Source organism: Cyprinodon tularosa, unplaced genomic scaffold (genome assembly GCF_016077235.1).
Source record: "Cyprinodon tularosa strain WSP-4 unplaced genomic scaffold, ASM1607723v1 ctg107, whole genome shotgun sequence".
Classification (NCBI taxonomy): Eukaryota; Metazoa; Chordata; class Actinopteri; order Cyprinodontiformes; family Cyprinodontidae; genus Cyprinodon; species Cyprinodon tularosa.
The window spans coordinates 303,073-330,945 of record NW_024037860.1 but is presented as its reverse complement, the minus strand read 5'-3'; the positions used below and the strand labels follow the sequence as shown (position 1 = coordinate 330,945).

At 38.3% G+C, this 27,873-nt stretch overlaps 1 protein-coding gene across 2 annotated transcripts in view; it reads right to left on the bottom strand.

The window, feature by feature from the left end:
- ube3d (ubiquitin protein ligase E3D) overlaps positions 1-23,366 on the bottom strand; it is a 46,345-nt gene extending 22,979 nt beyond the window's left edge. Inside the window, exons 1-8 of one of the 2 annotated variants that reach the window (XM_038288589.1) lie at positions 23,083-23,366; positions 17,440-17,648; positions 16,989-17,079; positions 11,628-11,847; positions 11,215-11,287; positions 11,042-11,120; positions 9,236-9,344; positions 6,968-7,134 (exon numbers count right to left, since the gene is read on the bottom strand). In XM_038288589.1, the coding sequence (XP_038144517.1) occupies positions 6,968-7,134; positions 9,236-9,344; positions 11,042-11,120; positions 11,215-11,287; positions 11,628-11,847; positions 16,989-17,079; positions 17,440-17,648; positions 23,083-23,162 (1,028 nt within the window). In that variant the 5' untranslated portion in view covers positions 23,163-23,366. The remainder of the gene's footprint in view (positions 1-6,967; positions 7,135-9,235; positions 9,345-11,041; positions 11,121-11,214; positions 11,288-11,627; positions 11,848-16,988; positions 17,080-17,439; positions 17,649-23,082) is intronic. The other variant, XM_038288581.1, reaches the window with a different exon arrangement.
- Between the last annotated feature and the right edge of the window lie 4,507 nt (positions 23,367-27,873).

Here is a 27,873-nt window from a genome sequence, read left to right as displayed (position 1 = left end):
TTATTTTTTAATGTGGCTCGTTTTTTTGAACAGCAGGCTGATAGGAAAGGGGGTACAAGAGAGGGGTAGAGACATGTCGAGGACTAAGGCCTCCGTAGATGGTGTGCGCTAACCACTGTGCCACTGAAGCACGCCCGCACATGGGCCCGCCTTCTGAAGGGACATAAGTCACTAACTAACCAATCAGCTAACACAGTTTGATTTTCTTATTATTCCAGATGATATCTGAGAAAACTACAATTAAAAAAGTAAACATAACCAACCCATCAGAGTGGCTACTAGGAGTGGCTGGGTTTCTCCTAGTAGCTGTTAATAACAAGCCCTACTCAGCGTACTGATACTTATTTTCCAGCAAGCAGCATGTAGCGGGAATTTTACCCACATCATTGCACAGATACTGACACAAAAGGAGGGATTTCCTGAAAAGCAGCCAATCAGAGGCAGTTTACTTTCTCAGGCTGGTTCCAAGTGAGAAAGACTAACACAAGCATGCATACATGTGTGTATATGACAGTAGTGGGTTCACTTTTAGCAAATTTCTGACTCCATATGAAGTGGAATGTGTTTGTTTAGGCTAGACTTAATGCAGAGAAAAAAATATGTGATTTACCAATAAAATTATTGTTCTATAGATAGATTTGTATAAAATATCATCCAGGTTTCTGTCACATATGTGTATGACATTAAAGGGAGTACCGGTACTTATTTATTTTCCAGTTAGGGCACTAATGCCAATACAGTGATGCACTCAAATGCTTAAGAACCAGGATTTGAGCTACACATGTCACTTTTATTTTAGTAAGGAGTTCATGTACGGCAACAGCATGCGCGGGGAAAGATAGAGCGCTGTCCCACTGCAATAGTACCACATCTTCTTCTTCACATCCAGCACACTCATAGGAAAAAAAAAAACAAAGCTTCCCCTGCATTACTCCACTCCTACAGTTAATCACATCACTCAAGTTGAGCCGTATTGCTTTGACAGAGGAGACTGCTTTCTCTTTTAGTGAGTTTTGTCTCCTTGTAATTACCCGTTCTGTCAGTCAGCCAGTGGGCTTGTCAAAATGAGGGAAACAACAAAACCTCTGTTTTCTCACTTCATGCCTGCTGGCTGCAGGGAAGAGGAGGAGGAGGACAGGGAGAGCGATGGGGGGTAAGGTGCTGATTCGGTTGAAAATATTGAGGCTGGAAGTTTCTTCTAGTGGAGTATTTTGGAATGATCCTTGAGGAACACAATCCTCTACCCATCATTGGAGCAGGAGTAGTAATCTAATAGGGTCGCCTCTATACTGGATTTTCCAGCATGATATCATTAAAAATGAAAAAATAAAAAATAATATAATAATTCAACTTTATTGATCTCACATTGGAGAAATTACCTCCCCTTGGGGGAGCAGTGGGCTGCCATTGTGTGGCAACCGGGAAGCAGTGTGGGGTTAAGGGTCTTGCTCAGGGACCCACAGTGGAAGCTTTGGGGAACAAACCGGGTACTTGTAACCTTCCCAGAGCACAAGCGCACTGCTCTAACCACTAGGCCAACACTCCCCTTAAATCCAATTCAAGAGCTTATTATTTTCTTTTCTAAAGCGCCTTCCAAACTTGATGTTTAATTAAAGGAAGTAATATGGAAAAATGGCACAAAAACCTTTAATGTTTATGTAAGCATAGATAGAGCTGTGCAGATTCAGCCATCTTTACATTCTCAGTGATGCAGTCAAGCTGAAAACCAACGTTAAAAATCTAATTTAAAAGTGGACTTTTTTTTTTTTTTTTTTTTTTTACAGTTTGGTTTTTTTGAGATGATTTTTAAAAGGAAACATTTTTTTTTTTTTCCATGCATCCCATTATTTATTCTGCACCAAGACGCAGCCAATGCACCATCAGGATACAAAATTGGTATTGTTTTAACTGAGCAGTAAATTGTTTTCAAGGATTCTAAAGCACAAAAATAATTACTCCCAGACTAGCTTTCTGAAAAGAAAAACATCTTGACAATAGCTGAGAAATAATTATGAGTTAAAAAAAAATCCAAACTGTTAAAATCCACATCAGGTGATGGAAATTTGACAAATCGTAAACAAAACTATGATGAGATCATTTCTATCATTCAGTTAAAGTCTCCCTTTAAAACAGTGCTGACCCAACACTGATTTTTACCACAAAAATAACAATCCAACAAACTGGAGACCCACTAAAAACACATTTCATTACTTCCACTTATTTATACATTCAAGTCAAGTAAGTTAAATCATTTTTAAATGAATGAATTCATTATATAAAGTAACATTTAATTATGTAATACATAATTTAACAGTTCTTTTATTAACAACAAATTTCATAATTGTGCATTTTATGATTTAATTGAATAGTTATGCATGAAAATAAATATTTAAATCATGTGTTAGATAAATAAAACAAAATGACACCTGCTTATGTTGTGGATCATTTATATTCTTGTATTATAAAATAGTTTTGCCTTCATAAACCAGAGGGATCAATGATTCACAATGATAGTGAAAACCATCTCACAATGCTCATTTTTCTTTTTGCCCTTATTAAAAGCCCGGCTGTAAATTAGCAAACTAAAATGGAAGAGGAATGGATCCACCAACAATTAAACCTCAGAGAAAAACAGAACATTAGTCCCACAGGAGGCTCTGACAAATGAACCGACAATGAAAAAGGCCGACCAACAGTAGGAAACAAAATGTTCACCTCTCAGGGTTTTACTCTCAAATCAAACACGTCGCTAAAGGTTGATCAGTTTGGTATTTTCTCTGAAAGCTGAAGATATTTAATTGTTAGGCAGCAGATGGTCCCATTTTCTATATTTATTTTATCAGGATAGTTTTGTTTTTTTTTGTGTCAGTTTTTCAGGGCAGGAAACATCTGTTAGCAGGCTGTAGGAACCGGCTGATGCTGCAGCCTCTCCCTCACAGACATCTTATTCAGGTGTCCAATGTTCAAGATGATCACTGATCTGCTCCGACTCAGTGAAACAGAGAAATGATCAAACAGCTGAACAATATTTAAATTGATCCATTAACTGTACAGGTGCTGGTCATAAAATTAGAATATCATGAAAAAGTAGATTGATTTCAGTAATTCCATTTAAAAAGTGAAACTTGTATATTATATTCATACATTACATACAAACTCATATATTTCAGATGTTTATTTTGTTTAATTTTGATGATTACAAATGACAACAAATGAAAATCTCAAATTCATCATATCAGAAAATTAGAATATTGTGAAAAGGTTCAAAATTGATGGCCCCTGGTGCCACACTCTAATCAGCTAATTAACTCAAACCACCTGCAAAAGCCTTTAAATGGTCTTTCAGTCTAGTTCTATAGGCTACACAATCATGGGGAAGACTGCTGACTTGACAGTTGTCCAAAAGACGACCATCGACACCTTGCACAAGGAGGGCAAGACACAAAAGGTCATCGCTAAAGAGGCTGGCTGTTCACAGAGCTCAGTGTCCAAGCACATTAACAGAGAGGCGAAGGGAAGGAAAAGATGTGGTCGAAAAAAGTGTACAAGCAAGAGAGATAACCGCACCCTGGAGAGGATTGTGAAACAAAACCCCTTCAAAAATGTGGGGGAGATTCACAAAGAGTGGACTGCAGCTGGAGTGAGTGCTTCAAGAACCACCACACACAGACGTATGAAAGACATGGGTTTCTGCTGTCGCATTCCTTGTGTCAAGCCACTCTTGAACCACAGACAGCGTCAGAAGCGTCTTGCCTGGGCTAAAGAGAAACAGGACTGGACTGCTGGTGAGTGGTCCAAAGTCATGTTCTCTGATGAAAGTAAATTTTGCATTTCCTTTGGAAATCAAGGTCCCAGAGTCTGGAGGAAAAGAAGAGAGGCACTTCATCCACGTTGCTTGAAGTCCAGTGTAAAGTTTCCACAGTCAGTGATGGTTTGGGGTGCCATGTCATCTGCTGGTGTTGGTCCATTGTGTTTTCTGAGGTCCAGGGTCAACGCAGCCACATACCAGGAAGTTTTAGAGCACTTCATGCTTCCTGCAGCTGACCAACTTTTTGGAGATGCAGATTTCATTTTCCAACAGGACTTGGCACCTGCACACAGTGCCAAAGCTACCAGTACCTGGTTGAAGGACCATGGTATCCCTGTTCTTAATTGGCCAGCAAACTCTCCTGACCTTAACCCCATAGAAAATCTATGGGGTATTGTGAAGAAGAAGATGCAATACACCAGACCCAACAATTCAGAAGAGCTAAAAGCCACTATTAGAGCAACCTGGGCTATCATAACACCTGAGCAGTGCCACAGACTGATCGACTCCATGCCACGCCGCATTGCTGCAGTAATACAGGCCAAAGGAGGCCCAACTAAATACTGAGTGCTGTACATGCTCATACTTTTCATGTTCATACTTTTCAGTTGGCCAACATTTCTATAAATCCTTTGTTTTTATTGGTCTTCAGTAATATTCTAATTTTCTGATATGATGAATTTGAGATTTTCATTTGTTGTCATTTGTAATCATCAAAATTAAACAAAATAAACATCTGAAATATATGAGTTTGTATGTAATGTATGAATATAATATACAAGTTTCACTTTTTAAATGGAATTACTGAAATCAATCTACTTTTTCATGATATTCTAATTTTATGACCAGCACCTGTACATTTTAGGATTCATTTTAAAGTTCTTATGTTTTTAAGTTTCTCCATGCTCCATCTTATCTTTCTGAGTTGCTTCACCTTCAGGCACCCTCCCTGTTCACTCAGGTCAGCCAATCAGCTGATTCTTGAGGTGCCAAAAACTAAACGGAAGCTTAGGGTCTCATTGTGCTTTCTCTGTAGCAGCTCCAAAATTGTGGAACGACCTTCCATTGCAAATTAAATTGTCTACTTCTTTGTCTGATCTTAAATGGCTCTTAAAAACTAATCTCTTGCCTTGGCTTTCTTAACTGTGCGAGATGGAAACATGTATATAAATGTCCATAGCGTTCCTTGACAGTGTCGTTTCTAAGTCATCAATTTAGTGCTACTTGGTCACAATTGAATTTCCCATTGGGAACCTACTAGCACTAAGCTGCTAACTGGTTAGCAAGATGCTTCAAAGAAACCGGCCACAACTTAAACTTGCTTACGAAGCTTCTGCAAGAACATCCCCGCCAACTTGATAAACGACCAATGACATTCACTTTATTCACTCGTGTAAAGTTGTGCTCCACACAAGAGAATTCGGAAATGCAACGATTGGAACAGCCGTTTCACTACGACTTTAAATTACTTTTATTTTAATTTCGATATAGTTCTGATTTTAATTTTGTCTTTTATGCTCGTATGTTTTTTTTTTGTCTGTGTAATGGTGTTATGTTGTTTCACTGTACAGCACTTTGGTCCTCTGAGAAATTTTAAAGTACTATATAAATAAAGTTGGATTATCAGAAGAGTTAACAGCAGCTCAGCAATGATCCAGCTGTCTGAAAACTTCCTCTTAGGATGCTGTCAGCCTTCCAGACATGTTAACCCTGAAGATAACAGGTTAATCCTCCTGGATCAATGACTTCTTCAGCCACAGGCAACAGATGGTGAGAAAGAAGAAACTCAAATCTTCCCCATTGATCCTCAACGCTGGGATACCTCAGGGTCATGTTCTCAGTCCTGCTCTCTTTGGTCTCCAAATTGTGAAACTACGACGCTCCAGAAATAACTTCCTCTCATGTCTCAGAGACGTACAGGAGTTGCACAGCACAAGAGAGGGAACAGGCCTTTGCCAATAAATATTGAGTGTGTGGAGCACAACAAATATTGCAAAAATTGAAATCAAAATAAATCCTTTTTTCTTAAAAAAGGTGCTTTTTTCATGAATACAGGAGGTAAGTGAGACACTTTGCCAATGGAACAAGACAATTTATATTTGAAATAGGAAAAAATTATTTCATGTCTTGTCTCCAGTGCATATTATCTAATTCTCTTATTTTACAAGTAAAAATACTCATTCCATTGTCAAATTATGGTCTCTACTTATGAAATTTAAGGGTAAAAACAGTAAAGTTAAGAAATGTTTACATATGGAGTATACTTTGGTGGTGCAGCGGTTAGCGCACACGAACCATATATCGAGGCCTTAGACCTTGACGCGGCCGGCATACCCCATTTCTTGTCGGCTTACTGTCAAAAAAATAATAAAAAATACGAGCCGCTAGTGCCGTAAAAGCCCGAAAAAAGAAACGATTACATATTTCTAGATCGTTTTTCCATTGAAGCATTGACCCGCACTGCAAAAACGATCCAAAAATAAGTAAAAGTGTCTTAAATGAAGTGTATTTACCCCTAATTTGAGCAGGTACATTTTTTTTTTCACTTTTTTACACTCAAAATAAGCATAAAATAAAATAATTAGATATTATGCGCTTGAAATAAGAGACTGCAGTTTTCTTATTTTAAATGTAAATTGCCTTATTCCATTGGCAAAGTGTACCACTTAACTGCTTTGTTCATGAAAAAAATGCTCTTATTTTAAGAAAAATAAACTTGCTTAGATTTCAATTTTTTGCAGTGTGACGTCTGGAAGTCTGGAAGATGACGTACAACACTCCACCTTGCAAAAAACAATAATTTAAAGGATGTGAGGCAGATAGAGGAGTCCATCTGTGAACATGTAGGGCTGATTTGGCTTTAAAAAGGGAGCCAACATATTCAGTGAATGTTTATTAGAAGCTATTCTGTGTATATTTACAGCTCCTTTATTTTTTTCTGTTATTTGCTTTTCATTCAGTGATTTTAACAGATACAATGATGATCAGGAAATAAAAGAGTAGTGTGACCTATTAGGAAATAAAACCCGTTCACCTGTAATCTTTTATCCATCACAGCGAGTAGAGCGGAGTTAAGTTTCCAGGAGAAAAGCCGTGATTAGCAAAAGGACAACAAAAGATTAAATGAGGCCTGGGGACATATGAAGCCTCCTCACTTACTCTCTCTGCTGGATGCTGGCACTGGAGCAGCTGATGTAGAGGAGCTTCAGGGCTCTGGCGGCTCTGAGAGATGGACGAGGAGGAGCAGGGGGGCTGATGGAGCTCTCATCTCCAACTGACTTTTCAGGGACGGAGGCTATGATGGAGTCGCCGTTCAGCAGCCAGAGCTGCAGGAGGGGCACAGCATTTCACTCTCAGAAACCCTTACAGATATAACAAAGAACTTGAGTGCTTTTTTTTTTTTTTTTACTCTGTGTGATAGTTCTCTCCAACTTTTTCTCTTACTCAGAGAAACGCATAAAACTAGAACATACAGGTGCTGGTCATAAAATTAGAATATCATGAAAAAGTAGATTGATTTCAGTAATTCCATTTAAAAAGTGAAACTTGTATATTATATTCATACATTACATACAAACTCATATATTTCAGATGTTTATTTTGTTTAATTTTGATGATTACAAATGACAACAATTGAAAATCTCAAATTCATCATATCAGAAAATTAGAATATTGTGAAAAGGTTCAAAATTGATGGCCCCTGGTGCCACACTCTAATCAGCTAATTAACTCAAACCACCTGCAAAAGCCTTTAAATGGTCTTTCAGTCTAGTTCTATAGGCTACACAATCATGGGGAAGACTGCTGACTTGACAGTTGTCCAAAAGACGACCATCGACACCTTGCACAAGGAGGGCAAGACACAAAAGGTCATCGCTAAAGAGGCTGGCTGTTCACAGAGCTCAGTGTCCAAGCACATTAACAGAGAGGCGAAGGGAAGGAAAAGATGTGGTCGAAAAAAGTGTACAAGCAAGAGAGATAACCGCACCCTGGAGAGGATTGTGAAACAAAACCCATTCAAAAATGTGGGGGAGATTCACAAAGAGTGGACTGCAGCTGGAGTGAGTGCTTCAAGAACCACCACACACAGACGTATGAAAGACATGGGTTTCTGCTGTCGCATTCCTTGTGTCAAGCCACTCTTGAACCACAGACAGCGTCAGAAGCGTCTTGCCTGGGCTAAAGAGAAACAGGACTGGACTGCTGGTGAGTGGTCCAAAGTCATGTTCTCTGATGAAAGTAAATTTTGCATTTCCTTTGGAAATCAAGGTCCCAGAGTCTGGAGGAAAAGAAGAGAGGCACTTCATCCACGTTGCTTGAAGTCCAGTGTAAAGTTTCCACAGTCAGTGATGGTTTGGGGTGCCATGTCATCTGCTGGTGTTGGTCCATTGTTTTCTGAGGTCCAGGGTCAACGCAGCCACATACCAGGAAGTTTTAGAGCACTTCATGCTTCCTGCAGCTGACCAACTTTTTGGAGATGCAGATTTCATTTTCCAACAGGACTTGGCACCTGCACACAGTGCCAAAGCTACCAGTACCTGGTTGAAGGACCATGGTATCCCTGTTCTTAATTGGCCAGCAAACTCTCCTGACCTTAACCCCATAGAAAATCTATGGGGTATTGTGAAGAAGAAGATGCAATACACCAGACCCAACAATTCAGAAGAGCTAAAAGCCACTATTAGAGCAACCTGGGCTATCATAACACCTGAGCAGTGCCACAGACTGATCGACTCCATGCCACGCCGCATTGCTGCAGTAATACAGGCCAAAGGAGGCCCAACTAAATGCTGAGTGCTGTACATGCTCATACTTTTCATGTTCATACTTTTCAGTTGGCCAACATTTCTATAAATCCTTTGTTTTTATTGGTCTTCAGTAATATTCTAATTTTCTGATATGATGAATTTGAGATTTTCATTTGTTGTCATTTGTAATCATCAAAATTAAACAAAATAAACATCTGAAATATATAAGTTTGTATGTAATGTATGAATATAATATACAAGTTTCACTTTTTAAATGGAATTACTGAAATCAATCTACTTTTTCATGATATTCTAATTTTATGACCAGCACCTGTATTCCTTTTATTGAAAAAACGAATCTGCTCCATTTTGATCCAATTTCACACAAGATTGATTATAGTGTTATTGCCAGTCTGATTCTGAGAGAGCAGTTTTATACGCTGCTGTCAGCAGGCGACACATTTGTAAGGCATGAATAGGTCAGTGAAACGCTCCGCCGGAGCTTCTGCTTTAAAACAGCCTTTTATTACCTGCTTAGCTTTTCTTTCACAGCACATTGAACTCAAAGACGTAGTCAGAGCTGAGGTTTCTGTTCTGTTTGTCTGTTTGATGACGTACTTTTAATAGACTAACTCTATTGCCGCTAACATTATGCTTCATTTTATTCCAACATCTTTACCAGTAAGAAGACTTTCCCACCAGGCGTCTGAACGGAGAAGTGGAACGAGCTCAGAGAGTTGGACAGATTCAGCAGCCTGGCTGCAACGCTCGTCTCCAGGAAGGCAGATCTGTCCAAAACAGAAACGTTCATTCATTTATTTCCATCTGTCTGCTTTATGCATGTGTGTGCAGCAAGATCAATAAAATCACAACATACAGGAAAAAAGGAAGAGGATATTTCGGCGTTCGGTTTGGGTGATAAATGCAAATCAGGATTGCTTTTAGAAATGCTTCCATGTCCAGACATCAAATCAGAGTCTGATCTCTTTATGGAACAGACGAGCAGAATAGAACAGGAAAATAATTCTGCAGGATCCAGGCTTTAATATTAGAATAAGTGAAAATAAAAGATGGTTAAAACAAACAGGAGTGAGTGAGTGAGTGAGTGAGTGAGTGAGTGAGTGAGTGAGTGAGTGAGTGAGTGAGTGAGGAAGGAAGGAAGGAAGGAAGGAAGGAAGGAAGGAAGGAAGGAAGGTAGGACAGTTTCCAGATTGATGAAGTTTCAATGGAAGAAAGAAACAATGGAACAACTAATGGATGGATGGATGGATGGATGGATGACGGATGATTGATGGATGAATGGATGGATGGATGGTTGGATGGATGAAAGGATGATGGATTGATGGAAGAATGGATGGATGGATGGATGGATGGATGGATGGATGACGGATGATTGATGGATGAATGGATGGATGGATGGTTGGATGGATGAAAGGATGATGGATTGATGGAAGAATGGATGGATGGATGGATGGATGGATGACGGATGATTGATGGATGAATGGATGATGGATGGATGATGGATGGATGGATGATGGATGGATGGAAGAATGGATGGATGGATGGATGACGGATGATTGATGGATGAATGGATGATGGATGGATGGATGGATGGTTGGATGGATGAAAGGATGATGGATTGATGGAAGAATGGATGGATGGATGGATGGATGACGGATGATTGATGGATGAATGGATGATGGATGGATGATGGATGGATGGATGATGGATGGATGGAAGAATGGATGGATGGAGGGATGGACGGATGGATGGATGACGGATGATTGATGGATGAATGGATGATGGATGGATGGATGGATGGTTGGATGGATGAAAGGATGATGGATTGATGGAAGAATGGATGGATGGATGGATGGATGGATGACGGATGATTGATGGATGAATGGATGATGGATGGATGATGGATGGATGGATGATGGATGGAAGAATGGATGGATAGATGGATGACGGATGATTGATGGATGGATGGATGATGGATAACAGATGGATGGATGAAGGATGGATGGATGACAGATGATTGGTGGATGAATGGATGGATGACAGATGGATGGATAAAGGATGGATGGATGGATGGATGACAGATGGATGGATGAAGGATGGATGGATGGATGGATAGATGGATGACGGATGATTGATGGATGGATGGATGATGGATAACAGATGGATGGATGAAGGATGGATGGATGACAGATGATTGGTGGATGAATGGATGGATGACAGATGGATGGATAAAGGATGGATGAATGGATGATGGATGGATGATGTATGGATGATGGATAGATAGATGGATGGATGACGGATGATTGATGGATGGAGGGATGATGTATGGATGGATGGATGCAGCCTGTAGCAGCTCTGTATTCCTCAGATATCAGACCATTTGTTTTTTCTTGTATTTCCACAATCACAGCTGTTACATTTCCACCATCAGGAAGTATGAATCTAAATATCTCTAAAAACCTGCCTGTTCAGCGAAGCGTCTGGCCTTCCATCTCCCACAGCGGGATCCACCACCACCTGGGTGATGTATAGCTTCAACGTCCCTGTAAGATACAGCAGGATGAAAATAACCCAGCGATGCTGCTCTGTAAAGCCTTTTTATCTATAAAAATAAAATCGAGCAGCAGTGGTGCCGACCTGGTGCAACAGCCTCTCCCAGTACTAACGAACAACTCGCACAGGAGATAAGGGCCAAGCGGTGACACGGTTTCTGTGCACAGAAGCAAAAACACAACTGTGAAAATCTCAATTGTCATTCTTTGAATAACTACAACTAGAATCAGAAATAAATGAGAGAAATATAGAAAGAAGGACACAGCTGATAGTGAAACTATCTTCCAGCTCTCTCTGGTTCTTTCAGCTGCAGTCACGCAGCGTGAGCCGTGCAGAGAATGACTAATGGAAGAGAGAGCAGATCAATCTTCATCTAGAGCTGGAGCTGGACTAGACTGTCTAGGAGAGAGTGTGTGGGGGTGATAGCCAAGCACTTATCCAACTTTTTCATTTTGTTAACATATGAAAAAATTCAATCCCATCTCCTGCATCCTCACCTTTTGATCCTGACTGTCAGCGGCACCAACAGGAGTCACTTCCTCTATCAGGGTCTGGTCACAGCTGCCGTCACGGGCCAGCAGGACAAAGGTGTCCCCCAGCAGACAATCCTCTGCTCGGGGCAGCAGCTTCTTGGCGAACGGATCTGGGTGGCAGCACCAGTCGTCCACGAGGGCGTTCCAGTTACCATTGGGGAGAGGAAGGACTCGCTTAAACACTCTGGAAAAAAAGGGGGATTTATTTATTCTGGATGTGATCAGGAGGATATATGTGTGGAAATAAGAGCCAAACAGTGAAGCTGCAATAGCCCAGGTCAACTAGACAAAGAAAAAGATGGAAGAAGAAGAGTTAGGGAGACAGGTAACTGCTAAGGAAGTGTTTATAAAACCAGTAATGCAATTAACAATGCACCAAGGGCCGTTAGTTACATTTGCAGTATAATCACAATTTAACAAAACGCAATTTTTAAATCCCAGAGGCACTTTTGTTTTGCTCAGGTTACATTTAAAGGTATTGTGGAGGACTTTGCAAAAGACCTGCCCTATCCACAAAAGAAAAAAAAGGCGTGCACAAGCCCCTCTCTCCTCGTGCACGCCCGGTTTAAAATGTGCTGTTCTCATAGCTCATACAAGCTTACTGTGTCCACATACAGCGGGGGATCTATAGTGGACTTTACAGCGAATTCAGTTAACTGACCGTTCAGAGAGATGATTACTTTGTTATTAGTTGACGCTGTCCAGTAGCGGCAGCGGGCCGCGATAACAGCAAATCCCATAATGCTTTGCGAGGAGAGCTCTCCTCGCAAAGCATTCTGGGATATATCTGCTTCTTCTGAGGCCTTTCTCTTCTTCTCATACATTCGTAGGCAATTTTTCTGTTATGACCTTCGGCCATTTTCAAAGAACCGCGGTGAGAAAGGTGATCTTCAATGACTGTCTGAAACCGCAGCATGCGCACAAAAAGATAGCCAACAGGACGAGCACGTAGGACCGCCTTACGTAAACATCACCAGAATGACTGGGAGGACCACTTATTTAGATGATCCACCTGGAAATAAAAGATCCTCCTCTATACCAGAGGTCACCTATTAGCGGATCGCGGTCCAGACCCACTTGCTGGCTAATCTGGACCCAACCTGATTTGAAACATTTCTAAATTGCTGCAGTGTCTAATTTCACTTGCGCTGCTTCTCCCGTTTGTACGGTAAAGCCCAGCTCCAGGCCGCACGTGATACAAATTAGCCAATGAGCTGCTGTCAGTCTGGGTTGCTGCTTCTATCTACTTTTAGACACAGCAGGCAAACCTGTGGCACGCCGGCAAAGGGAGAGAAGGAGAAGACGATGAGAAAAAGTGAAAGAAAGTGTGGCCGCTGGAAGAAGTGCGGTGAACCGGTTAAAGAAAAGTGAAATGGTGCTCAAAGATGACCCTGCACATTTTTGGCTCAACCTGCTGCTGTGAAGCAGGATTCTCCACCGTGAACGTCATCAAAAATAAACATGGATCCAGGCTTAAAATGAGCACCTTGATATGTGCTTTAGAATGGCTTAGTCTCCATTCAAACCCAGGTTTAAAGCCTTGCAAGGCAGCATGAAGCCCACTGCTCTCTTTAAGACAGAAAAAAGAAAGAAAAAACTATATAAAACAGTCAGTTCAGGTGTTTTATAAAATATGTGAATCAGGAAATTGTCTATATACCAAACTGAACTACTGTTGTTCTCTACTTAAAAAATAAAAAAACACTTTAGATTTTAAAATGGAAAATTTTCTTTTTATTTTTTATTTTTTTTATTTAAATATTCAATGTATAACATTGATGCATAAAAACCTCATCTTATTTCAGTGTTAAATTCTGTTAAAAGTAACAGATTATGATTAAAAATGTCTCCGGACTAGGGCTGCAACAACAAATTGATAAAATCGATAAAAATCGACTTTTAAAAGCGTTGGCAACGAATTTCATCATCGATTAGTTGTGTCGCGCGATTAATGTGTCATCCGCCGCCGTCGTCATTGCTGTGGGGCGCCTCCCCCATCCCAACCCCGTTCTCCCGCAGGAGTCCCTCTCAGCGCTGCAGTCAGAGCCGCAGGATGTTTACCCTCAGCGTCCAGACTGCAAATGAAGCGCGCATGCGCCGGGATTGACGGCGCAAATTGATCACAATAATTAAAATAGCCTGCGCTTTGTAAAGCGAAAAAAGTCGTAACATGCAACTTTTGTAAAAACAAATGAACATGGCACAGAAGCACCACTGTTATGATGCAGCACCTGAAAAGAAGACACGTTGGAGCCTTCGTTGGCAGTGAAGAGAGCTGATCAGCAGGATGAGTAACCATGTTTGTTTGGTTTTAAAGTGGGGAAACGTAACGTTAGTTTCTCAGGTAGCTCATCTGATGCTTTCCTTACCTTGTTAGTAGGTTACAGACAGTGAGAAGGTTGGCTACTTATTTTACTTTTAATTTCATTTGAATTAGCTTAAGCAGCGTTTATATTTTCTTTATAAATAAATTAACTTGCAAATTATGAGGGCAAGGCTTTTAAAGTTTAAATCTTCTGGCAAAGATAAAGTAAAGAAGATCCTGCAATTTATGGAAGTAAAGCAGAATAAAATCCAGCAAGATCAGTAATATGTCAATTAATTATCTGCCACATTCCCATGTAAATATCTGTCTTTGGAGGATGTGTTTTTTAGCACCCCTAGTTCTCTCATTTTTATTCCAAATACAATTTATAATTTGAATCACAGGGCTATTTTTATCTCTATGGTTCAGTATTTTCTCAAGTAGCAACTTTAACTGCTATACTTTCCTGTCTTAAAAGGCAGAACTCTTCTAGTCTAAAAAAAACTAATTTGTTGAAATGGGGGGGGGGGCTGTTGTTTGAACCCTTAGGGGCTTTAAAAAACAAAAAATGCTTGTCTTTTTTTGCGCTACATTTCTCATGTTTGTGTAGTTTTAACACAAACATTTATTTTTCATATTGCACAAGTACAGTTATGAGCAACCTGTACTTGTGTGCTTGTTTGTTCTGTCTAAAATGTTTATTTTGGAATAAAGAGGTTAATATAAAAAATATTTTTTGTCCGATTCATCGATTAATCGAAAAAATAATCGGCCAATTCATCGATTTTTAAAATAATCGTTAGTTGTAGCCCTACTCCGGACCTTTACTGGTTGTTGATTTTCTTTATTCAGACCCCACTGATTTTTAATTAGTTTTCCCTGCTATATACCTTTAACAAGCGTATGACACTGATGTTCTCACTCCAGCCCTTTAGGTGGCAGTAATGAGCTTAAAGGTTGTATTTTGCCATGACACAGAAGTGAGGAGAAAATTGCAGCTAGCTAGCATACAGATCCGTTTATGCGAGCAGAACAAAGCAGTTTTTCATACCACAATTATAGCAAAGTCCAATAGACTTTAAACAAACGAGCAACTTATATGGAATGAATTGTATTGCATTATTGATGCAAGCAAAGAGCACATTTTGTAAATGGAAAATCCTAATTTTCATGGGCTTTGAAGGACCAGTTCAGAGAGACTGGGCCTTGAAATTTAACACAGACATAGTCGCACTGACCTCCGCCCTTTAATGGAGAGATGGGGGCAGGGGGAAGCTACATATGCCGTAAAGCAGTCTGCACATTCCTAGTTGTTTTGTGTGGCAGGGTTATGGCCAACCTCCCCAAAGATGCTGGTGATAGCAAAACAGACCCCCTCATTCCATGACAGAGGTGCCATTTAACTAGTTTAATAGCATCATCGCAAAAGTTATGAAAATGTTTTGTGAGGGTTGATAAGTTAGTTTTAAATGTACAAACTTTTAACTTTTAAAGTCGTAGGGAAGCGGCTGTTCCAACCGTCGCATTTCTGAATTATATGTTTATCAAGGGGGCGGGATTGTTGTAGCGGAAGGTTGGCAGGCCATTTTGGTTGTGACCAGTTTGTCGGAAGCATCTTGCTAACCAGTTAGCAGCTTAGTGCTAGTAGGTTCCCAATGGGTAATTCCATTGGGACCAAGTAGCACTAAATTGGTGACTTAGAAACGACACTGTCAAGGAACGCTATGGACAGAGGAAACATGCAAGAGGAGGAGAGTTTAGTGTCGGAGGTCGTGGATGAGTCTCCTCTGTCATACATTTTTTATTTAGAGAAGGAAAGCGGGGAATAAGTTGTTGTGGAAGAGGACGGCAGGGCGGCAGAAGCTTGGTTTGGTGTAGAAGGCTTACAGCCGTACATGTTTGAGCCCTTGCCTCGCAACGCTGCCAGTTCTGTTAGCTCTACGCCTGCTGAAGACACAGACGTCCATCCCCGTGAACACTGGGAACACTCAATGGGAAAAGAAATGATTCTGATTTCAACTGTTGCGTATATTAGCTGCGACATATGAATGAAGATGCTAAAATTTGATTGATTCTAATTGACCCATATTTATGCTTAGTGCTCCCGTTCTCCCAGAGTCCAGACTTTCCTGTGTTCTTCTCAAGAACATACTCGCGTTTTTGTGAATTGGGAAACGGCCAACAATTCGCTCTCCAACTATACATCATAACGGTCACCACTACTCTGCGAAGATTCTTATTTCAACGGTTGCGTATATTAGGTGAGACATATGAATCAAGATGCTATGACCGAATAAATTTGATTGACAGATGACCGCTGATATATGATTGGCCAAATTTAGGTGTTCAGGCTGACGTATAACTAACTGGCCCGCATAAGATAACGAAAAAAAAAAAAAAGATTTAAAGACAGGATTTTTTTTTTTTACAGAAATTTTCAAAATTTGAGACAATATCGTCTGATAAAGAGTACATTTATAAACATGTTTAAGCCAGAATAATTTAAAATTTAAATATAACTTCCTACAAATTCAAATCCAAAGTTTTTCTCTTAATTTATTTATAGAAACTAAATTTCATGATAAACAATAAAAATAAATAAATGTCATGTTGAAATAAATTCGTTTTCCTTTTTTTAAGAATATGTCTAATTTTGCAGGAGTGGAGTGCTTTTACCAGCATGCTCACAGCAGAGATTTAATCTGGGAATTTTTTTAGGCTGATTTCAAACAGATTTTTATAATTAGCATCTGTAAAAGCATCTGTATAGTTCCTCACAGTTTCAGGAGGTATCAGGTTTTGGTTATTTTTACAAATTTAGCAGCATTAACCTCACTGAGATTCTGCAGATACTCCAGTTCATGTAAAACTCCAAAAAGACCAAACTGTTTTTAATTGACAGAGCAGCAGCCATCTACGTCAAACACACTGACTCAACACTCCCCAGAGGAGTCATCCATCAGACCAGCACCTCTACACACAGGTCACGCCGCTGAGGAGGTTGTGAATAAAACTCTAACCTGTCCTCCAGCAGCCTGGTGGTGCAGCCCTGGCAGTGGAAGCTGTACGTCTCTTTCGTTCGAAGAGTCTCCATCATGCTGGCAGGATCCTCTGTGGAGCGAACAAACAAACCAACGGGTCAGATTTGTTGTGATGGTGCTAACATTTCAGCACTGAGCAGAAAATCAATGATGGCGGATGGGGGGATTCATCCACAAGGTGGGGAATCAATCTGATTCTGATCGGACTGTCGCTGGTGGCCCATCGCTGGAACTTTCTCCTGCTTTGTTAGAGCGGCACAAATGTCACAAAATACTAAAAGATTAGTTCAGAAATGCCAGGCAGGAACTTCAGATAGTATACATCACTTCAGTTAACCTGTGCTCCATATTTGAGTTTCCTCAGGAACTATAAAGATGGGACCTAATAGTTAAAAATGCAGATGATGAAGTGTCGCTTTGCAAACATTACCTTGTTGGATTCGATCCATCTTTATTCGCAGCCTGAAATGCAGCTCCTCCTCACTGAATTGGACCACAGGTGTGTGAAGGCAGGACCCGCTCTCATAGGCGACCCCTGCTGGTAGCGACAAGCATAGATCTCCTCTTGGAGTCCGGACACACAGAGAGGAGTCTCCGCCTGAGAGGACCACATCTGCAGGACTTTTGGCCACATTTGTCCTACAGGGCAGAAGAAAGGACGACGTTTAGACCAGAACAGGGATACGCCTTCAGCAGCGCTGAAGTTTCTATGTTATTAGAGGAAATTAAACATGAAGTAAACCCCTTAGGCCTTTTCTAATTTAACACAAACTTCAAGCTTAAAATTTAGACGGTTAATTTTGACTCTGTTTTCTGGACAATATTAAGATTTCGGATCATTCAATTTATATTTTAGCGTTTTATTCGTCATGTTAGTTTTAATAATGATCAGAATCTTTATCAATGCCTCATATTTTCTTTTTCCTCTGCCTCATTCTCATCCTCAGCAAAATATTCCCTTCGAAATTCCTCCAAGCCAACCTTAGACATTTTAACAGGAAATCTCTGTACAGTAATCATTTGTTTCTTTTTTTTTTGGTCCAGAATTTGCTTCTCTTTATCTTTTAGGTAAAATGGTCAAAATGATTTTCAGATCATTAAATATTATTTGGCTATAACCTTTAATTTCTATAACTAGACACCAATACATCTGATCTTGGCCTTAACAAATTAACTATTATGTCAGCATGTTCGAAACCCCCTGTACTTATTGTTTAAGACACATATAAAATGAGACCAAGTGTAAATCTTATGCAGATGAATTACATGCCTGCTTATTCACCATCTGCAACTCTCCATAGAATAATAAACACTGCTCCCTTTTAAATGGATGCAGAGAATATAAACAGGTTTGTAATTAGTTATGTTAATGCTGCAGCTATCACTGAGGCATCCAGCTGTTCTATGATGCACCCTTCAAGTATTTAACAACGACTCCCCACATTATGTTGAGCAAATAATGTTGTTTTTGTTTTTAAAACATTTACTTTGATTTTCTACATTTTCTTTGACCATTGAGAGTCACTGTTAATTAATTTTTATTTTTTTACGCCTCAATGGCACCATCTACTGGGATCTTTGTGTACTGCGCACAGTCTGCCAATAAAGCCATTCTTCAAACAGCCACAAACTGTTTGGTTTGAGAAACTCTGGTTCAACCCAGACACATTTTAACTTAGATGCATGTCTGAAACATTCTCTTTTTTCTGCTATTGTTATTAAAGCAGAACGGCGCTAAAAAAAAAAAAAAAAAAAAAAAAAAGGATAAAAAGTTCATAAGATCTATCTAATGGCGTCACACCACAAAAATGCAGGTTGCTTAAAAGCCCCTCCCTGACGAACTTTTCCGTTTATATGCAAAACACTATGACTGACTTAAAACTTAATGTAGGACTTAACCTGAATACAGTAGTGCTACAGTGAAGCATGGAGGTGGCAGCATCATGCTCTGGGATTGTGAAGCTGGCCAGAGTTGATGAAAAGACAGATGGGTCAAAATACAGCGCATGGAAGAAAACTGGTTAGTGGCTCAATCCCAGCTGACCAGCAGCAGCAATGCATCTAGGCTCCGTTAAAGTATATTAGAGGCACATAAATTATGATACAGCAAGCAGAATAAGCTAGACTTTAGCAATGGTGGTTCTAGACGAAAATGACCAACCACAGTGGGGCCCATCTTTTCCATGGGGGAAAAGAATATAATAATAACAAAAAAACACAATAAACTAGGCCAAGAGCGCCTTGTTTGGTAAATTCAGAAGGTCAAAAAGCAAATGGTTCGCACTGCTGGTCCAACAGTCAAAAAACTGTGTTTCTTTCTTCATATAGCTGAAGCTAAAAGCTGAATGGGATTTCTTAATAACTGTTAAAGTACATTTTCAAGGCAAACACTTGATAAAGAGTCTCTTCTGTCAAGCATATTATCATAACAAATGTATTTAGAGTTACACTGAAAAAACTGATAACGAAAAGTACGAATATTCTTAAGTTCAGTGCATGAGCCCTTCATTTAGGCATGTAAATAGGATGGTCTAACAAAGAATGAGCATTTCTGCTTTTAGAATAAGATAATTAGATATTGTGCAATTGAAATAATGGAGACCTTTTATTTTAAAAATAATCTAATTCCATCTGTAAATAGTCTTACCTCATTTAATCAATCAATAATACACCTAGTTAAAGTCATGGGGAAATAATATTTAAATCATTCTGGCTTAAACATGTAAATAAATGTACTCTTTTGTCAGATGATATTGTCCCAAAAGTTAGAAGATTTTTATTTTAAAAACAAATCCTGTTTTAAAATCTCTGTTTGTTTTTTTAATTACCTTATACAGGCCAGTTAGTTATACGTCAGCTTGAACACCTAAATTCAGCCAATCATGTATCAAGGACCTGTATTTAAAATGATTTGGTCTTGAAAAAGAACAAAATTGAAAATGTGTTTTAGACCTTTAATGTGTTTGTGGTATTTTTGCATTGTTTATATTTTTTAAACTAGTGATGGGTGCAGCAACACAGTAGCCTCGTGAGACCATCCTGATCTCGCAAGCTTTCAAGATTTCACTCGCAGATCAGTCTGGAGACTCTCTGTAGAAGAAAATTTGGAGCCGTTCACCAAACGAACGTCCAATCAGCGTTGGCTTTGAGGCGGGTTGAGGTGTGACGCAACGAGAAGCACGACAGTTCAGTCTAAAGAACATGGCGGCTTCAGCCGATGAAACTAGCGTTAGCGTGGCTATCGAGCAAGTTTTATCAGAATTAAAGAGTATTTCTTCACTGAAAGAGGAGCAAAACACTGCTCTGGAGGCTTTTCTCAGAGGAAAAGATGTTTTTGCTCTTCTCCCGACTGGTTTCGGCAAGAGTAGCCTGGCTTGTGGTTGTGTTTTCGTCGTCGCTCTGTTAGTACGTCATATGCTTCGTTGATCTGATTGGTTTATTTGGCCCGTCTATCACCAACATAGGCCAATCAGCTAACCAGTATTTTCGGCCCTTCCCAAAATTACTTCAACGGAAGGTTTCCAGATGGATATGCGGAGCAAATCCATCTGGCGGAGTCAGGTTAGCAACACAGAGCAAAACACTGAATCGGTTTGTGTGTGTCGTTTCAAGAAAGTCATGTGACCGATCCAGAAGTTGTTTCTAACTGACTGACTCACTAAACTGTGTTTAAAAACGTATCTGTCAACATGATGCATCTGCTATAAAAAAAATGTCTCATCTTTTGCAGTTTATTATTAAAATGATCAAGAATTTTGGAGCAGCCTAAAGGGAATAGGAACGTTTCAGCCGTTGCCATCTTTATTTAAATTATCAGAATTAAAGTTAATTTCAAATTGACTCTTAGTTTATTTACTGTTTTGACTTTTGTTTAAAAATAGATTTAAAATCCTAGTCCACAAGCATCCTCATTCACATTTTCCCCTAAATTTTCATGTTATGAAACATGTTCACATTATTTATTGGCTGCATTTAAAAATATCAATTTTGATATTTTCAATTTAAATATAGATATGATATAATACAATATAACTTAAATTCTATCATTGCACCAGGTCAGAGGTCACGGATCAGCGGACCACGGTCCAGATCCGGACCCACCTGCTGGCTAATCCAGACCCAAGCTGATTTGAAACATTTATAAATCACCACATTTTGTCTGATGACAGTGTCTAACCCCAAAATCCCACATCCTCCATCACCGCTCCGCCCCGCTGTGCTCCAGACCTCCTGTGCAAAGCAAAGCCTACAGCCTCCGCTGTTCCTCCCCTACTGCTCCACTCCCACTTCCTCGGAGCTCAAGGAGAGCATGCGCGATATTATTATTAAAATCAGGAGCAAAACATGTGGAATTAAACGCTTAATTTAAAATGAAATATTAAAAAATCCTCTCCATCATCCAGCCTGCATATGTTCATTTTCTGTCCAAATATTTTGGTTTTGTTGTGGATTTTTTAACAGGGATCATTAGGATCATCCATGGTTTGTATGAACTATGTTTGTTCTCTGCTTCCAAACTCAGCATCTCTTAATCCAGGCCTGAGAGGAGAAGTTTCAATTTTGAAGTTGTGAGAGGCGCTCTTGGGCATTTTGACTGGATTTGATGAAACTTTTAAGCCTCTTAGTATGGAATAAATATTTTGGTCGAGAAGAGAAATCTGTTTCCTGGTATGTTGAAGTACCAATAGTTTGCATCCAATCGTTTAAACTGTCTTAGTTTTTGGGAATATATAAGCTCACGAATGAGCCTGGAATGGCTTTAGAATGGCCTCTTCTCCATTCAAACCCTGGTTTAAAGCCTTGCAGGCAGGGGCGGAGCTAGATGGGCCCAATCATTTGCCACCCCTAACATTTATTTCCCTCAAATACAGACAGTGGCAGCAGTAATACTCTCAAGTGGTATATTCAAAAGATTTACATTTTTTGTGGTTAATTATACACATCTATATATATCAAAGTTGATAAATACACAATTCATGCTCTTTTCAAAACTAGATTTTGTGTTATATGACTCTGCAAGTCATCTGGGAGTCTTCAGTGAAATCATAGATAAATAACAATTTTAATAAAAACGTATCAAATAATTAATTTATGTAGATATTAGTGTTTGTAAATATCAATTTTATGCAGAATGTTTATTAATAAAAGTAGGTAAGTAATGACGATGGAAAAGATTTACGCCCCAGAACTCAAACCTGAAAGAATTTTATCACCTATACCTTTAATTTAGAAAGCACGGATGTTTAAATATATGCGTCTATTTGTTAGTAAAGGCTGTAAGAAAGTATAGTTTGTCTTTATGTAGAAAGTATGGATGTTTTGCTCGTTAATTTTCCTGTTGGAACAGTGTAGATTGACCCTGAGGTTCTGGCGCCTATCTGCTTTCAGCCCCCCTCAGTGTGCATTGGTTATTGCCTGGCCCCCCTTATAAAAAATTTTCTGGCTACGCCTCTGGTTGCAGGGAAGCATAAAGCCCACTGCTCTCATTAAGCCAAAAAAACGAAACTATTTATATACCAAACTGAACGATTGCTATCCTCTACTTCAAAAAACTATTTAGATTTTAAAATGGATTTTTTTTTTCATTTAATAATTCAATGTATAACATGGCAGCATAAAAACCTCATTTTATAATTAAAAATGTCTCTGGACCTTTACTGGTTGATGATTTTCTTTATTCGGATCCTGCTGATTTTTAATTGGTGATTTAATTGGACTAGGTCATCAAATCAATTCAGTTTAGTCTGTCCAATAAGCTGCCTGTAGTGTCTTTAAATGTCCAGCAGGTGTCAGTAATCTGTCAGGCAGCATCAATACAGTTTGGCAATGTGTGAACACGCATCAAGATGCCTCATTAATTAACCCATCACTATTCTAAGCCTTAAATCAGTCTAAACACAGACCTGCAGCAGTTCTAAACATAACACCTCAGCTTCCGTACCTCTGCAGAACTAGCTGCCTTAATGCCAGTTAGCTAATGCCAGCTAGCCTAGCTACCGCGGATAAGATGACTACAAATAAAAACACTTTTTAATTTGTTAAAGTATGAAAAATGATGAGTTATTTACTTTACCCGACAACAAGAAGCCCAGTCTGAAGCCTTTTCCTCAGCTCTAAAAACACTCCGACTCCATGTGATGTCTCCCCAGCCATTCAAATATTTAGTGTTCAAAAGGAAAGCTATATTTAATACGTTATATACAAGTCTGTCTGAGTAAAGAGGATTTAATTAATATTCAACCAATCCAAGAGATAAATAATTAGACTGGAAAAAAGGTAAATCACTGAGATAAATGGATATTTTCTTCCCTCTTGGTTGAAACGTCACACGTTGGGGCTTTTCGTTAACCGTCCGCCGGAGGAAGAGCTGGTTAGATTCGATAGGAGGCGGAGTGGGAGGAGTTTACCGCCATAAATGAGGCTGACTATCATACAGCCTACAGTTTATAACATAAATGTTTTAGTAATGTTTTTTTTTTTCCAGCTACATGGTCAAAGTGAATCTAAATGGGGGGATGTTATTTTTAAATGTAGATTTGCTGAGATATTTTGCTAAAATTACATGGAAAATGTAATATGCAATTTGAAGAAGACCAAAAATAAAGGAAATACAAACACAGATACATGTGCAAAGGTGATTAAGAATAAATCAGCTTAACATTTAGTACATCTTAGCCTATACACATCAAGCCTTAGTCCAGTTTGCCGAAGTGACCTATTTTTTTTGTATTTATAATTTTTTTTTATTTAACCTTTATTTAACCAAGAAAAAAATCTCTTCGACATTAAAAACCTCTTTTTCAAGGGAGTCCTGGCCAAGTGTCAGCAAAGTTACATAATAAACAGAGATACATTAAATTAAATGACAGGAATAAAAAAAAACATATCATATTACATATTGCTCTGGGGCCCTAAGCAACTACAGGGCCCTCAGGAACAATTGTATTTGTATTTTTTGCACATATTATGATTTATTTATAACTATAGTGTCAAAAACATACAATTGTATGATAAATAATTAAATTTGTAGATCCAAATATCTATAATCATGTAGAATGTATTACTTATACTTGAAAAAAACAATAATAGGGTTGGTCTGAGCACCAGATTGACACACGGGGGAAGAAGCAGCATAAACTTTGGAAAACAAATAATCACTTGATTTTTCGTGCTAACCAGATTTAATTAATTCTGTTTTTATACAATATAATTAATACTTTTCATTAATTACAAAAACATTTTTCTCCTGCACTATAACTTAATTTTGCACACTGCCTTTGTAGTCAGTACTGGCAGAAATAAAAAAGGGTTCAAAGATCTAATTTTGTATGGGAGCTTGGGCCTTTTTTTCCATTTTAAGGAGACAAATTAAATGAATAGTGGCTCATTCGGTCCAGAAGTGATGCATGCTTTTTTATTTGTCTGCTAAGAATTTTTTCTGTGTATCTATATCTGTTGCATTGAATTAAAAAGGTAACATATAATCAAATAATGCATTAATTTCACTAATTAAAAGGTGAACTATTATTTTCTGCTTAAAGCTCACAATTTTTTCAAGTATACATTTAAGAATAAAATACTGTCCCAAACCCGCTGCGCTGGCTCAGCGGTTGATAAATGGTGCTGGTCCAAAGTAACTGGAAAAAAAAGAAATGAAAAGAAACATCCGGTTGAAAACGTCAAAATAAATATATGTATTCTACACACCATAAACTGCTAGAAAAGCTCCAAGAAGAAATAATATAAATATTGATACATTAATAAATTGGCCATATTTATACATCTAAAATGCTCCAGACATTTTGATTTGATATGGTGGGGGATAGTGGTACAGATTGTTACATTTACTGACAATAACTTTACTGAGTAGTAATTTATTTATATATTAATTGTTAGGTTTGACGGGTGCAAAACAAAGAAATCATGCAATGAATAGAATTAACAGAAACGTTAGTCGTCTGTAAAGTAAGTTCGAGCCTTTATTTTGAAGGCGTCGCAGACGTCACAGCAGGAGCGGAAAGGCGGAAGTGCAAGCGGACGCATCTGCAGTGCAGTCTGGGAACTGTCAGCCGTTTAGCTCGGTTCCTTTAGCAATGGCAGCTATACCGTCACCCCAGTTTTTCTTTCACACTGTCGGAAAATTTAAAAACGGGCACGAATATTTAAATAAAGAATAAATGATTTCCGGCTGTCAGAATATTTTCGTCACAGTGATCTAAACCATTTGAACGGGTGTCGCCTGAGCCGGGCCCAGATTTTAAACAATTTGGAGCTAAACAGCTAGCTGTGACAACATTCTGACGTTCTTTATTATTTTATGGGATACGTGGTTGAATTTTTTCCCCCCGAAACGGTAAGATCATTTTCTATTATTTTTTTTCTTTATCACAAAGTGTCACATAACCTGCCCAGGGTTAGCTCACCTGCTATAGACAATAATAGAGCTGTCTGGACACTCCCATATCCTTCCTAAAAACAACTCAAGTAATATGTTTAGATAAAAGGCTTTTTTTTTTTGGGGGGGGGGGGGGGGGGTTGTTTGTTTATAATATTTTTCCTAATATTAGCACATATACATGCACTATCTCAGTTATCACACAATGAGCATAAGTTTCCACCTTTTACAAGTTAATATTTTATCAAGTTTTATATTTCCTAATGTTTTTTCGACCAAATATCTCCGGAAAGCAAATATCCAGTCCCGTGACAGTTATTTTCCATTTTATGACCTACACCTGTTAAAGCAGGAGTCAGCCAATCAGGAGGCAGGACTCCAGGTGATCGGGTCATTTCCGGGAAGCGTTGAAACTTTTTAATCAGGCTTTGAAGTGAATCTCAGAATCAGACAGACTGTTCAAAGCTACAAGCTTGACTGTAAAATAGAGCTTTAGATGAATGCTGTGTACTGAAAGAGCAACATGAATGGTTTGATTTGTCAGTTTGTTTTGATGTACAATTGATTTGATCTAAATAATAAGAAAAATAGTGGTCCCATAGGGCCAATGAAAAAAAATGTCATTGATTTTAAAATTTTATTTCAGTATAATATGAGAAAAAAGTACGAATTCTGAGATTAAAGTCTGTATTCTGAGGTAAAAGTCTGTATTCTGAGGTAAAAGTCTGTATTCTGAGGTAAAAGTCTGAATTATGAGATTAAAGTCTGTATTCTGAGATTAAAGTCTGTATTCTGAGATTAAAGTCTGTATGCTGAGGTAAAAGTCTGAATTATGAGATTAAAGTCAGAATTCTGACTTTTTTCTCCATATTAAACTGATTTTTATTTTTATTTTTAAATCAGTCACCTTTTCTTATTTTTTCAGTGATCCTAATCCTCTTCCATACATATGCATTATGCATGTAAAGATAATGGATTAGGGCTCGCTTAAGTTAGTTTATTGGTACTTTGTTTTATCCTCTCAACAATCAATGATTTTGGGTTAGTGCTGCATGATAAAATTATTTTATTGGTTATGAATACTATAAAGATTAAATATTTGGTGCAGAAATGATGCATATTTTTGTATTTGTATGCTAAGAATTTTCTATCTATATATGTTCTATTGAATTTAAAAAGGTAAAATATAATCAATTAATGCATTAATTACACTAATTAAAAAGTGAACTGTAATTTTCTGGTTAAAACTCACAATTTTTCAATTATGTTTTTAAGAATAAAATAATGTCCCAAACCTGCTCCAATGGCAGAATTGATTAGAAAAAATTAATAATAATAAAAAATGGTTCCATATGCATTATGCATGTAAAGATAATGGGTTAGGGCTCTCTTGAGTTAGTTTATTGGTACTTTGTTTTATCTTCTCAGCAATCAATCATTTGTGTTATTGCTGGATGATAAAATGATTTTATTGGTTATAAATTCTATGAAGTCTTAATATTTGGTGCAGAACTGATGCATATTCTTTTATTTAATATTTCGAAAAATGTTAACAAATCCATTTATTGGGCTTCCATAGCTAAGAGTGACATCATTTATCAGTTCTTGTTCTTGAATGTCTCCTTATAACTGATAAACTAGCTGTCTGTGTGAAACCAGCAGCTGCTAACATTTACTGTCTGTGTTTTTTGTGAAACATGATTATTTAACAAGCATCATTTGCCCTTGAAAAGTAAGGTCACCTCCCAGAAAGTATGATTGAAATCAAAGCTATGTTTTGAAAACAATAAATGATATTTGTCTTTTTTATTATGCAATTTATGTGAGGATTTGGTAAGAAATAAAAACGGGAGATAGATTTTTAAGCCACGTCTTCGACGCCTAATTTGGAGGAATAATCTGGATTAATCCATTTTTTCCAATCCGATAACTGAACTTGCCGATATCCGATATAAATTGAAACTTTTTTGCTAATTTAAAAAAAAGCAACGTAATTTATATGTTAAATTATGCAACTGTAGGAAGGCTGATTTATAAGGTATAAAGTAATTAACATGTATTTTGAGTGTATAAAAACGTATGAACCAAAGCTTTTAGAAGTTTGAGGGGATACATTGTTTTTGTTAGTGAGCTTTAAATCATTGGATTAGTTGGAGCTCTTTATTTGTCAGCCTGATGAATAAGAGAATGAGTTTGTTTGCAGAGGAGCTGAATCCTTTTAAGAGCGTTTCTCCTGAGAGAACAGGTTGTAGGAGGAATAGAAGCAGCATTCTGGTGGAGCTAATTCTCTAATTTCAGACTGTGATGTTTTACTTCTGAAATGGAATAACAGTCGAATCAGAGTTTTAAATACGTAATTCATGTCTTTGCTTGTTAAAATATCCCAGGCCGCACCTTGTTTTTACTGATAGATTTCCGTTTTAACAATGACCTCAACCTTTTTGTCAGCAATGACTCCAGCAGTGTTTG